We start from the raw sequence: 14,269 nt of genomic DNA on the forward strand, positions 1-14,269 counted from the left end.
GGGCGCTTCTTGTCTTTGCACGCCTAATTACACCTGTCCTACTTCTGAAAAGTTTCTCAGAAGCCAGAAACATTTTCATCTTCTTCCACAAAGGACAAAACAACAGCACTTGTTCAAACAAACATCCTTCAGCTTTTTTGGCCTGCGTGACCAGCTGTGCTGGACTGTCGCTGTCCACTGCTCTGGTGCTGAAACCAGGTTTTGTCAACAAGGCAATATGAACCTTATGTACACCAGTTATTTGTGACAATATTCTTGTAAACACATCATTACATAAACTTTATAGGCAATAATCAGAATGGCACCCATACTATTATGTTCTGAGGAAACAGCTCTGACTCAAGCCAAACATGTTTAGACTCACATGCATTGAACAACACTCGTTTATGGTAAAAACAGAGAAATCTTAAGGAGCCAAAGGGTTAATAAAAGTAAGGTAATAGGGTGGGCTGTTTTTCCTGAGACATCAGCTCCTCCTTAACTGCTTCTGTGAATGGGCCAGTGAGACATTGGGCATGAATGGAGACTGCATCCTGGTTGTTCCTCCAGCTCAGGATTACTCACTCCCTCAAGGGCCGTCTGCAATGCAGCTGTCCTGTGAGCCGCTACTTCACTGTGCCCTACTTTATCCTGTCAGAGCGCTGCAGCAGGCTACAGCCGCACACAGCAAACAAACTCAGGCCACTCATCAGTACACACAGGAAACAAGATATTTTAACAGATGGACAGATAACTACAGCTTTGAACAACATTATCATTTTGACTTTATGTGGTCAATCATTTATTATTTAAACATAACATTTATAGAAATCATAATTAAAAGGTGATAGCTTTGTCCTAAATATACCACTTTTTACAGGCAGCACGTGGCCTAGTAATCCTTATCAGTTTTTATAGAATAATCGGACAAAATCAAGAGGAACTAGTGGAGTCTTACCGTCCAGAGAGAGCCAGTCGTGCTGGGAGGATGGCAGTGATGGCAGTGCACGGGCCTTGTATTCAAACACCACAGAGTTGGAGATGATCTGGTTACTAACAGCCACCTGTAGTGTCACCAGTCCTGTGTCGTGAGCTATGAGCACATGTCACATTGTATATTATTAAGAAATTAGCAGGGTTATCTGATGATGTGGTGGATATTATGAGGGCAGATTTTCTTCTCTACCTGGGCAGTAGCAGCGCAGGACTCCTGGCTGGATGAGAGAGGCAGGAACTGAGATCTGGTCAAACAGGCAGCTGTAGTTTGAGCTGGCCTCCTGCCAGGGTCCAGTGATGAGCACCTTTACCCCACCCTGTTAACCACAACAAAATGACATTTAATCACACAGACCTGCCAAGTCTGCTCCAATGTCTCCAAATGTTCCTGGTGTTCTTCTGCCATCTATTGTTTAAAGCCATGAATTACATCAAATAGGGAAAAGACATTTCAAAGAATGGACTCTGAGGCCATCATGTGGTGAAACAGTGTAATAACATAAAAACAATCTTACACCATTCAACCAAAAAATCAAAACCTCCTCAAAATATTTTATTTAATTTTTTTATTTATTAAAGTTACATCTTTGAGCATATTGGCATACACCAAATGAGCCTCACTATACACAGTTTCATTAGATTTAGCTAGTACGCCAGTTAATATTTTAAAAAATATTTCATACATGTTGCATGTATGTATGTATGGTTTTATGCTGTATGTTTGTAGTTGTGTTGTAGACACGTTTTGTCCTGATTCTCAAATATCACTGATTTACATCTTCAAACTGAGAGCATTAAAATCATTAGTGGTCACGTGAAATGGTTAAAAGTGGACCACAATATATTGATTTGTCTCAGCTCTATTAAGCAGTATTACTTAGCCATCAAATTCCACTCACCCAAAGTTGTTATTTTCATTCTTTTCTCTCAAAACAAGAACAAATGGATGAAAATGAATGGGGTTAGAATGTCTTTTAAGATTTTGATGCAAACATGTTTTTTTTTCTCAGCATTTTCAAACTAAGTAGAAACAGTATACTCTATAATACACTTCAGTGCTACAATCCACAATACAGTAACTGTGGAGATTAATTTAAAGTGTGAGACTTTAGCTGGGCCAGCCAAAAATAAAACAAAAATAATGCTTTCATTTGTGCATTATTACTTTAGATCTGAATTTGAGTAATCTATTCTATACATGAATTCTCCTAAAGGACAGTGTCATGTGGCATACCTCAGGATAGGACCACTCTGGGGAGTAGTCAGTGACCATGAATAGGCGTCCGGTGGCCTGGAGCATTCCCAGAGTTCCCTGGGCCACAGCAGCATTCACCACTTCTGCTACATTCATGTAGGACAGTGAACCTGGCTCTCCAGCAGAGCCTCCCCCTCCAGTCGCCCCACTCAGAGACTGGGGACTGCAGCAGGGCTGAAGGCAGAGGTCTGACGGGCTGTACCCGGTGCCTCGGGCTTCTCCATCCTCCTGGCCTTGAGGGGGCGCTCCGTTGGTTGTGTTCTGAGTCTCTGAGCATTGTGAGGTCACAAGCTGGTGAGTGTACAGAGCCCCGCCCCCCGCCATAGCTGTCCCACTACCATCCACTGAGATAAAGTCATTGATGAGGTCAGAGAACTGATTCCCAAAAGAGATGTCAAAGTGATCCAGGTTGATCTCCATGCCAGGCCCTCCCGCTGCCCCATTACTTGAGGCAGTCAGGCTTTGGTGGTTGTACAGACCTTGGACCATGGCTGAACCCTGAAGCAGAGGCTGCAGCTGCTGTTGTGAGCGACCACTTCCGTCACTGTTGGTGTTTCCATTATGAATGTTCTCTGCTCCTCCAGAACCATCTGAGGCCTGCTGCAAATAGTGCTCAGACACTCCTCCGTCCCCGTTTCCTGCCCCACAGGCCTGGATGTGATCCCCCGCTTTCAACAAACTGTCAGTGCCATTTTCGGAAGCCCCACTCTGAGCAGAGTTGACATTATTCTGCTGTTCTAAACCCACCACCTCTTCATGCTCAGAGCCTAAACCAGGGAAAGAGCCCTGATACTGCAGCAGCTGCAACGAGCCACTCTGGGGTCCCTCTGTGGGAGAGCCTCCGTTACAATTAGCTCTGTGCTGCCCCTGGTGGTGGTGGTGGAGGTGACTGTTGTTACCGGGAGAGTCGCTCTTCACCTGGAGGCCCATGTAGGCCCCAGAGTCGTGGTTGTGCTCCATCAGGTGAGTTTTCTGGCCCAGGCTGGGGCGGCCTTGTTGGGCATGACTGTTCTGAGAGGTGTCCTGGAGGAAGAAGCTGGGTGATTGGTTCTGGTGCTGCATGTGGGGGCTGGTCATGGACTGACCATAGCTGACTGCTGTTGCAGTGGAACTGTATTCCTGCTTAGCATCAATGGCACTGAAGTCCATCTGTTCCAGAGTAGTGCTGGGGCTCAGACCTCCACCAGAGGGCAGCAGAGAACCAGCTGGGGTCAGACCGAGGCCAGTCTGGCCTGAGCCAGCTCCTGAAGACACCCCACTGCCACAATTCACTACTGCCCCCACCTGGTAACCACTCTCCTTAGCCAGCTGCTGCTCAAAGGATGTGTCCTCTGTCTTGATGTTTTTGACCAGAGCTGAGTTGTAGCTGTAGCTGTTATCAGACAGAGAAGGGGACTGCTGTAGACCATTAGTGTTACCATTGCCGTTGGAGGAGGAGTTGGCGGAAGAGTTCCCCTCAGTCTTTAAAGCACTGCCCCCATAGGTCTGACCCTGTTTGGGGTTGTTAAGAAAGCAATCAGGGTCAAAGTTCATATTAGTCTCTGGGATTTTGAGGCCACCAGTGTCCAAACTACTGGACAGTACCAGCTCCTCTGAGACCCCCGCGGAGGACAACATGGAGAGGTCTCCCGCTGAAGAGCCGGGCTCCCCCACCCCTCCCCCGGGAAAAGCAAACTTATGCACCAGGCCCTGGGAGGTGCCATCGGGGCCCATCAAATGGGAGTTAGGGCCCCCAGTGGGAGACATGCTGTACACAGGGTCTCCGGTCACCTCCGACATGAATACGCTCTGAGACAGACTGGACATGACAGAGGCCACATGACCCATGCCTGTGACCACAGGACTGTCTGCCAGGTCAGGGTCGCTGTTCAGACCGCTGCTGATGGACACGGGGGAGTTCTGGGTGGTGTCAGGGACCTCCACCTGGTTGGTGGACGACACCTCTGTGCTGTTCTGGTGCAGCAGGACGGGCTTATGGACTTTTCCATTGCGTTTCTCTCTTGTGCTGCCCCCTCCTCCTGCTCCAGAGCCTTTGCCTCCCCCATGGGAGCTGTGCTCAGTTTTGCCCTCAGACACATCATTGTTCTGCACCTCAGAGTGGGCACTGTAGGCCCCGGAGCGGGGGTCCACTTTTGGGGAGATGATCCGGTGTTTGGAGCTGTTGCACTTGTGGTGCACACTGCTGCCTGCTCCTACAGGGAACACAACACAAAGTCATGAAAAGTCAATAAGTAAAACAGTATGAGAGCAGAGGAATACCAACAGAACATTATAAATACATTTGAAAATACACTATACTAATATTACTAATCACTTTTTCCAAAGTTTTCGGAAAACACTATTATAATGACTCCCAACCCTGTGAGCTCATGCCGTTACACCTCTGAGAACACATTGGGCACGCCACACTCCACACTCACTAATGAATTTTATGGACTAATCTGGCTGTTGTATATATTTTGTATCCTGTCCTTTTTGTTAATTATGAACCAAATAAAATTTGTGTCTGGAATAAATAATAAATAAATACAAATAAATAAGACATTTCAATTATTATTAATTCAATTCTTTCAAACATATTTGGTAATATTATTTTAACTTACGCAAAGCATGACATTTGTATCTTCTGAAGTCTTTAAAATTATATTTGTGAGTCCAAAGCATGCTCATACCCAGGGTTCCTGTGCACAGGCAGTTGTGAGTGCGGGGAGGGGGCTTTGTCTGGTGACTGTCCAGAATCTGCTGCACCAGCTGCTCCACCGAAAAGCCAGAACTGCTGTTTCCATTGCTGCAGGTCCACTTGATGCCATGGACTGTCAGAGAGAGATAAGGGAAGAGGGAGGAGAGAAGAGAAAGAGGGAGAAGGGGGAAAAGAGAGAGTGGAAAAAGAGAAGCGAGAGAGAGAGAGAGAGAGAGAGAGAGAGAGAGAGAGAAGGCAGAGGGGGAGAGGAGAGAGTGAAGAGGAGGAAAAAGGACAGAGAGGAGATAGAGCGGGCAGAGGGAAACAGAAGAGAGGAACGAGAGGGAGGTGGGGGAGAGGAGAGAGAGGAGAGAAAGGGAGGAGTGGGAGAGAGAAGAGAGAGGAACAAATTACTTTACATTAGAGCTTTGTGGGACATAAATTGTAGTTATTGTGGAAACAGAGAAGTTAATGTGAAGGATGTCTGGCCAAATAGAATAATTTTTAAAGTTTTGATCTTAAAATAACCTTTAGCCTACGTATTAAAATGTTTCCATTGAAGTCATGGGTTTCAGTTCAGCGTTAGAGACGACACTTGAATTAGCATCTGGCACCCTCTGCTGGAAATAAAGTGAATGAACTGAGGGGGGACATGACGCAGTTACACTTATCACTTATTCAATGTATGATGAGACATAGTCATAGTGATGGTTTATACTACACTTGAGAATTATGCACCATACAATTTGTTACCATTAAAAATAAACATATGCATTTTTAAGAAACTTATAAAACTTTGAAACATAAACTAATGGTTTTAAAAGTGCACTATGTAACTTTTCACCTGCTGGTTTCCTATTGTTTTCCAGGGAATATTCTACAATCCACTATTCAACTTAGTTATCTTACATTTATTCAATTACAGACTTTTACTGCCCAAAATACCATGATAAATATTTGATTTTCTTTTATTTTGAGAAACAACAATCATATACATACTACATATACATTGTAAACAACAGAAAAGCACATTTCTCAAAATGGAGTGGGAAGAAAAAAAAAACTTACATCAACACACCCCTAATCATTATATAGTTTAAAAAATTCTAAAATTATGTGGTTGCTGTACATTGATGACAAAAATGTACAAATATTTACATACAGCAAAATACATACTAAGCATAATAAATATAATTTTTACCCAATTTCTTTCTTTCTTTTTTGTATCGTACTGTATTATGGTCATACAAAGTAAAAAATGATAAAGACGGCACAGAAGTTTATCGTTTATGATCATATCAAAATAAAAGGTAATGTTAAAGAAAAGCATGTGTTTAGTTAATAGTCATGGTTTAGTTGTGAAGACAATGTATCTAGTCTTTTAGATATTTCTGTAAGATTTGATTTTTACATTGTTTTTTTAAGTGCACCAAGTTCGTACAAGCTTTGATGGTCATCTAAGCTGTTCCATAAATCTACTCCACATCTTTGTAACACACATGCTTTTGGTTTGAGAGAATTGTTTTTTAAAATTCACTTGACCTCTCGGGTTGTATTTGAATTCATTTGTGTAGAACAGTTTTTGATGTTATGTTATTATGTTATTATGTTATGTTATTATGATGTTTTGATGTTTTTTATTTATGTTATCTAGGAGCAGGCGGAGTTTCACTTTAAATAAGATTCGTCATGTTTTCAATTTTACCAGGTCCCCAAATTTAAGTATCTTTGCTTGGCAAAAGAGTGCATTTGTATGTTCTCTATATCTGAGTAAGTGAGCTATTCATATTACTTATTTTTTGTAAACAATAAGTCTGTGTTACTTTTATAAGAATTCCCCTAGACCTCTACACAGTAACTTAAATGGGGTAAGATAAGAGTACAGTAAATTGTATACAGGGCTTTCTTATTTAGGAGAAATTTAGATTTGTTCATCAAGGCTATAACTTTTGCAATTTTGGTTTTAATGTGGAGTTTCCAGTAAAGTTTGTGATCAAGAGTTACACCAAGAAATGTGTGTGTAAAGTACTCAGATTTTTTTCACAGTTTCCAAAGAACTTTGCTTTTGCTTTCATGATATTTAGAGACAAATTGTTTTGGTGAACCACACTTGTAACTTTGCAATTTTGTGTGTAGTCTCAGTCACTAATCTTTGAAGATCCTCGCCTGAATAAAGAATTGTTACACTGAAACATACATTTCTTCTTTTTATTGTAACTAGGGATGCCTCTGAACAGGTTTGACCATGAATTTGGGCTTTTGGAGTCACCTGTTGACCCCTAGAGATAGACCAGCAATAGCATATCCATAGAGACAAGCTATAACTATATCTCTATTAAAAGTCCTATATTATTATTATTACAAAATTGACACTTGTGAACTTTAAGCCACGTTAGAATGTTGTTACTTCCTCAAAAATATACAGTACCAGTTGAGTTTTATTTATAACTTTATTATTAGTCATTCAACACCTACAAAGCTCAAAAAGTTCTGTTAATGGCTAACTTTTACTTTTACTTCAGTAGATTGGAAATTCCAGGGGTGAAATCATCCAAATTGATTCTATTGATGGTGAATGGAGCTTAAAAACACAAAGGAGAACTTTTTTATAATACCACGTTACGTCACAAGATGGAACAGAGTGTTTTCTGTCTGAGGGAAGAACTCAGCCTGAATATGTAGGGTTTGTGTGTTAAAAATGTGTGAAATGAAACAAAACAATCCAAGTTATGTCTTTGATGAGGAAACAACATTATAACATAAATCAGAAAGTAGCACAATATGGGTTCTTTAATTGTGTATTTTGCTGATACAAGTGACTGGAGTCTGATATAATTATTATAAAATAACACAATAATATACAGCACTCTCCAGGCTGCCCCTCTGCACACTGCTGTAGTGTGCCCCCTGGTGTCTACATAAGTGTACTGCCACTCTCTGACTGTGAATGCAGATGAAGGTGGTAGCATCTCAGTGTGTGCCCTCCACCTGTGCTCTGACCAATGACATGACCAGTGCCCTGAGGAACACATCATCTATCTGCTAATGTGGCTACAGTTACAGTTCAGAGTAGAACAGGCAATATGTTGACTGCAACTTCATATCAAAATAGATTTTCAGTGTAGCAAAATTAGAACATAAATCATCCTAAAACATGTAAGGTTGGTAAAATCCTAGATAGTCCTGACCAAGCTGATCAGTCCCTGAGCACTGCACTGTATTGGAGCTGCTCACTGTTCCTGACAGGCTGCTCCAGAGGCACATGGTTGAAGAAACAAGACAACAGTTTAATTTTGCTATGCATCCACATACTTTTCAGTGCTATTAAAACTTAAGTTACAGTTTCATACCAAAAGGGAATGAACTATAAATTCTATCCACAGGTAACAATTTTTTCATCAGAACTTTTTGTAGAAACTATATTTGCTGCTGCTGTGATTTTGGGCTTTACAAAAACAAACAAACAAACAAACAAACAAACAAACAAACAAACAAACAAAAACATAATTTAATAAATTTTTCATTATAGACAACCCATTGCACTTTTCTGTCTTTTCTCTATTTGTGACCTGGACTTTTTAAAGTTAGGGTTTTATGCAAAATCGACTTTTTGTAGCCTTGTTATGGTTAGCAGTATGAGCCTGTACAATGTTCAGCCCACAAGTCTAAGTAACCCATGCTCACCCAAGGCAATTTTGTTAAGTTTAAAGTCAACTTCAGTGTACCTGAAGGGACATTTGCTCCCTGCATTTAACCCATCCTTCAGTGCTGCTGGGGGATCTCCTTAGGAGTGATGTACACCACAGCACATCCCTGTGATCTTGTTACTAGCCTTGTTTAGAATGATTTTACTTATGGTAATGGATGATGGGGGGAAAATGAGTGCCTAGATGAAATCCACTCAAACAGGGAAAGAAACATGCAAACTCTGCGCAATAAGAGCCAGGCGACATGGGGATCGAACCTGGAACCTTCTTTTTGTGAAGTGTGAGTACCGGGGAAAAGACTGGGACCAAAAAACAGCCCTGGACCTTTCCCCCACAAATCGGCCTAAAATGCAAATGAAGGACCGGGGATCTTTATTATTATCGTATCTGCTCTGCTTTTCCAGAATGCACAGATTGCCAGTCCGCCCCTGAATCGGAGGCCACCGCACCAGCCCAAATGTGGTCTGAGGTGGACTGCCCCCACCCGATAGTAGTGCAGATTACCACTCTGAGCCTGCAAGCCACTCAGCCACTGTGCCGAGGTTCATAACTATACAAAATCAATATACAAAACAGTACACTATAACTTCACAAACCTGATGCAATGTGCAGTACTTTCATTAGTGGAATGCACATTGATTGTGTTGTGATAGCACTCTGAAGGGGAATGACTTGGCTAGGGCAGCTGGGACTCAAAACAAAACTGAAAATTATTCAACAGTGTAATATACAATATACTGCAAATATAGCATTTTTAATATTATAAATGGTAACATGGTGATCTAAATATGTTTTCTGTTAACAATTAATACACCATATATGTGTAATAACCCCTCCTTAAAGAAGAACCACTTACAAAACCTACACTTCAAAAATATGAGCTGTATTAAATCATTTGGTATCAAGAACTTGAAACTCAAAAGCATGAGACTTGAAGCCAAACAAGAGACAAAACAAGATCTTGGTCCCTTCTCTTGCACTGACAGGCTGTTTTACATTGGTAATGCTGTAATGAGTAACCTCACACCTCTATGTCTGGATTCACTTTACTAATGTATCTGATTATGCAGGTCTCAATAGCCTGAGTCTAAACAAAGAGCGGGGTGAGCTGGTGCAGAGGCACTGTTTTGGATGTCACTGTAATTACTGTACACATAATAGTGTCTGTCTGAAGCCCTCATTAGACTCTGGCTGTGAGTCAGGCCCTGTCAGTGTGCGATGGAAACATTACAAAGGAGCAGGGCCATTATCACTAACGCTCAAATGAGAGGGCGACTCATGCACTCAGAAGCCCCTCATGTAGCAAGGCCTAGAGGCTAGCTGCCGGACACAAGTGCATCCAATCTGCCAATGTGTCTGAAAGAATGAGGGCCTAATCCAACATCTTATAGCCTGGCCCTGTTTGTCCAAACAATCTCGTCTTTCCTCTGGCCTGATCTCTCATGCCAGAACCACCATCTTCAAGCTTCATGTGCAGAATGGCCTTCCCCTGGAGCAGCCGGGTGTTGACATATAGTTACCACCATGTCTTCCTGTCTGCTCTCTTCACTCAGGGTGATGTTCCAGAGCAGACGTGACATAAGCAGAGCCACTAGGTCTGATCTCGGAGCTCCTGGCCCTGGCACCAAAGCTCCTGAGTGCCATGATGACGGCCCTGATGACTGCGTCCTGTCACGGCTGGACTCACACACTGCATCACACTGTCCCTGTGTTTGTGCGCTTTAGCAGACAGCTCTGAGAAGAACAACTATAGTCTATGTGGTGGGCAGCTTTAGCCCACAGACAAGACTCTCTTTGGATGTTTAGTGCTTATGACAGGTTTTCATGTTTTAATAATTACTCCTTGGTTTGGTGGGGTAGTGGCTGTGATGTTTAATATTGATGAGTTAAATGAACTGTATATGCTATTTTGATTTTAAATTTTCATAAACTCTTTGTGTTCTGAGATACAAGATAAATGTGTTCAATGTATAGCTTTTACTGTTAACAATTATAATGTTATATTATTTTTAATTACGAAAAACAATGAACATAACATTTGATATATCAGATATTAGATACATCAGAAAGCAGAATGAGTCTCTCATTTCGGCTGCCACTTTTAATGATGACCTGCCTACAGGGGTGTAACACCAAATTCTGGACCTTGGATCTTTTTGGGCCTGCATTACAAGTTGATGAAAAATGCACATTACAGATTTTGTGAGGGGGCACTCCCCACATTGGGCCCTGGATAAAGATTACCCTTTATCGCCCCACCAGTCCAACGCCCCTGCCTACCTAAAAGGATTCTCTCTCATTTCTCTCACTACCCAGCACCTACAGCCAATCATTGATCAGTGCTAGTGCAGCCTCTGCAGCCCAGTGAGTGAATTCTGAAGGTTCTGAGCTCTCACATGAAGTATGGCCATATTGGTCCATATACTCAGATATTGTTTTATGTTCTGTATATACAGGGTAAGGCACTGGTAACTCAGGTTCAGTTGGGATTATAAGAGTACGAGGGCAGGCTACAGTTCCGTTAAAAGGGAATACCTCTTCATTATCGTTAACACTGAAAACTCCAAAAAAGATTAATTCAAAAAATAAAGGGCTTGTATAGTTTAGAGAGATGGCCCTTGTTAACATTATGGTTGCACTCTAATACTTATAGAATTACCTTAACGTCTGTCGTAGTAAAATCTTGAAAGTGAAGTCTAACCTGTCATACGCACTTTAAGCAGGCTGTGGGCTGATATGTGTTCGGAGCATTAGACCAGAGCAGACTGCCTCTCAGTGGAAGTGCATCATGGGTAATGCCTCATCAAACACAGGGCGAGGAGGAGCAGGTCACACAGAGCTGCTCCTCTGGGCTTATGTCTGCGACTGGACGTGCGTGACAATGTGTTTGGGCTCAAAACACAGGTAGTCTGTGTGTCTTTATTCTGGGAAATAAAATAAGCTCAACTGATCCAAAAAATCCCCAAATCTCTTCTGATGTTGTTTTTGTGTCCATAAAAGAGCCACAGAGGAGAGAATTTATGGGGAGAATAACAAAACACAAGAGGAAGACTGAAAAGGAAGAGGTTTTACCGCTGCTTCTTTAAGAACTATGTGTGATCACTTTTACATGAGCTTTTGTACATGGACAGTAACACATGCGTTCATATATTACCATATCACAAGTGTAAAAATAATGATTAAATTTGCGTACTTTTGAAGTTGTGAGAAGAGGCCTGTCGTATGTAAGAGATTTAATAAATGCTATGCCTCAATAAAATGAAAGAGAAATAGCTACATATAGGTCAGTTTATGAAATATGTATCAAGTGGTATGAACACATCTTTTATTAATAGTATAATCTATATGGATATTCATATTTCTATGGAGTGTTTAAAGTGCAATAATAAGAAGAACCCACTAGATGGCATTGTTGCTCCACCATAGAGAGGCACTGGAGCAGCCCAGAGGAATGGGGCTGAGATGGAGGGATAGAAGAAGACACAAAAGCACAAGAGGGGTTTGTCTGTCTGTAGCCCCTCACTCGTCTGGCAGCTTGAAGGCATCTCACTCTCTCCTCATCCCAACAACTCCCAAAGTTAATGACTTCACGCATTACTGCAAATGGATCTTGGTTTTTACATTAGAGCACAGATGTAATGAATACAGTGGGCTGGAGCTGCTTAGTGGCTGTCCTGGGGTAAGGCTTTATGTTAAAATAAAGCTGATAGCACACAGCACAGACTTTAGTGATTCTAGTCTGGGCTGCCTCCTCAGTATGCAGCCTCAGTATGTGTGTGTGTGAGCTTGTAAAGATGCTGACACCTTCTTCTTTACCTGGCCACATCACCTATAATTGGCTATTGGAATATCAGTCACAGGCCTGCTAGCCTTTCAGACACACCCAGATCACAGTCAGCCTGTTAACACTATGGGAACAGCTCTCTCAAAGATCTGTCTCTAGAGCACAGCCAAGTCCCCACTCAGACACTAATATTCTCAGACAAATGCGGCCTATAGGTTGTGTTCACATATTATAGCATTATAGAATTCCTATGGTTTAAAGCTGAGCCACCCGGACAGGTCAGATATGGTAGAATGGTCCTTTTAACTGTCAAAATGCAAATGTATTGTCCTTTTTTATGGTTGATAACTCCGTAATTAGTGGGCCTATCCATATGTCACAATAACTTAAAAATTAGCATCTTAATTCAATTGCAAATATGTGTTCTCAGTCAAAAGGGCTTTTAGCGATAACTTTCCCAATCCCAAACAGATAATCTAATTCAACACATGTGGGGATTTTCAGTTTGGTTACTTCCTTCCAAAACAGGAAGGCGCCTGCTGTCCATCTGAAATTATGACCTAATCAAATTCTGAAACATGAACACAACCTATTAAAAAAAAAAAAAAAAAAAAAAAACTCTTTCCTCTGTCTTGTTTTCCGAGACTAATAAAAACACGGAGCACATCGCATTGCATTAGTAAAAAGGGGGTAGGAACCAGGATCAATCTAGTGATGGGGGAGAGGGAGCGGGTGGAGTGGGGTGGGGTGGAGGGGGCAGGAGGGTGTGGGGCGTTTGTGGTGAGTCAGACATTTTCGCTCCCACGTCCAACATGAATCAATAAGCAGCCGCGTGTGGACTTCCTGCACAGGGCAGAGAGGAGGCGTGCTCTTAGCCTTGTCCAGAGCCCAGATATGGAGCGCATCACCTATGACCCCCAACACCGCAAGATGGCTCCTATACAATGTACAAACTCACAGTAGGAATATTTTAAAGTGCATATATGTCTCATGTTTTTCTACAGGGCTTGGTTTGGTGGGATGGTGGCTGTGATAAATATCTATCATGGTTTTACATCAGGCAGTTTGTGGGAAAAAAGTTGAGAAGTAAAAAAAACAGGGGACATTTTATTCACAAGGAACAGGACTTTTTCCTGTAAGTTCATTCATTTAATAATGGGTGTACTTTTATTAGTCTAATCATAAATATTGTGCATGACAGCTATAGCCCTTGTTAACATTATGGTTGCTAGGGAACAGCTACGGAACTACATCTAAGTATGTCATATCAGCTGCCCATATCCAACCTGAAAGTAAAATGATAAACAAATTAAAGCATGTTGATAAAACTCGAATATGATGACGTTACCTTTGTTGAGATAAACTATGAGATAAAAGAAACTGACTATTAGGTCCAGTTTGCCATGAAAGAACGATTAAAGACGTTTTTATAGCATATAGGAGCGGTTTAAGTGTGTGGATTAATGTGCGATGGTGGTGACTGGATGGATCGATGCATACTTGTGCATTGGATTAGTTTAGTACTCACACATAGGCTTGAGCTGGCCTATCAGCTCCTCCTTGGTCCACTTGGCCCACTCCTTCTTGTCCGTATTGATGGAGCACAGGATGGGACCACATGGTTTCCCACAATCCTCTATGGCAGGGACATTCAGATAGTGGACCAGCACGATGTCAGGGTTCTGTGGGCAGGATAGAAAAGAGAATAGATTAGACAAAATGTGGTCATTGAAAGGTGTGGTTAGAGAAATACAGCAGTAGCCACAGCAGTAATGAAATAACACTGGGTTTTATAGTCCTTTTTGTCACTCACTTTACATTATTGAATCACTCTTCAGACTTGGTGATAACCCCCTATTCGCAACTGC

General features: G+C 41.9%; 1 protein-coding gene across 1 annotated transcript in view; it reads right to left on the minus strand.

Annotated features, from left to right (window-relative positions):
- The window catches only part of camta1a (calmodulin binding transcription activator 1a), a 31,044-nt gene extending 16,981 nt beyond the window's left edge, over positions 1-14,063 (minus strand). Inside the window, exons 1-5 of the mRNA XM_055166274.1 lie at positions 13,930-14,063; positions 4,903-5,043; positions 2,210-4,422; positions 1,166-1,292; positions 938-1,072 (exon numbers count right to left, since the gene is read on the minus strand). Of these exons, the coding sequence (XP_055022249.1) occupies positions 938-1,072; positions 1,166-1,292; positions 2,210-4,422; positions 4,903-5,043; positions 13,930-13,933 (2,620 nt within the window). The 5' untranslated portion in view covers positions 13,934-14,063. The remainder of the gene's footprint in view (positions 1-937; positions 1,073-1,165; positions 1,293-2,209; positions 4,423-4,902; positions 5,044-13,929) is intronic.
- Positions 14,064-14,269: the final 206 nt, after the last annotated feature.

This window comes from Boleophthalmus pectinirostris, unplaced genomic scaffold (genome assembly GCF_026225935.1).
Source record: "Boleophthalmus pectinirostris isolate CB_2022bp ecotype Guang Dong unplaced genomic scaffold, ASM2622593v1 HiC_scaffold_8, whole genome shotgun sequence".
Taxonomy (NCBI): Eukaryota; Metazoa; Chordata; class Actinopteri; order Gobiiformes; family Gobiidae; genus Boleophthalmus; species Boleophthalmus pectinirostris.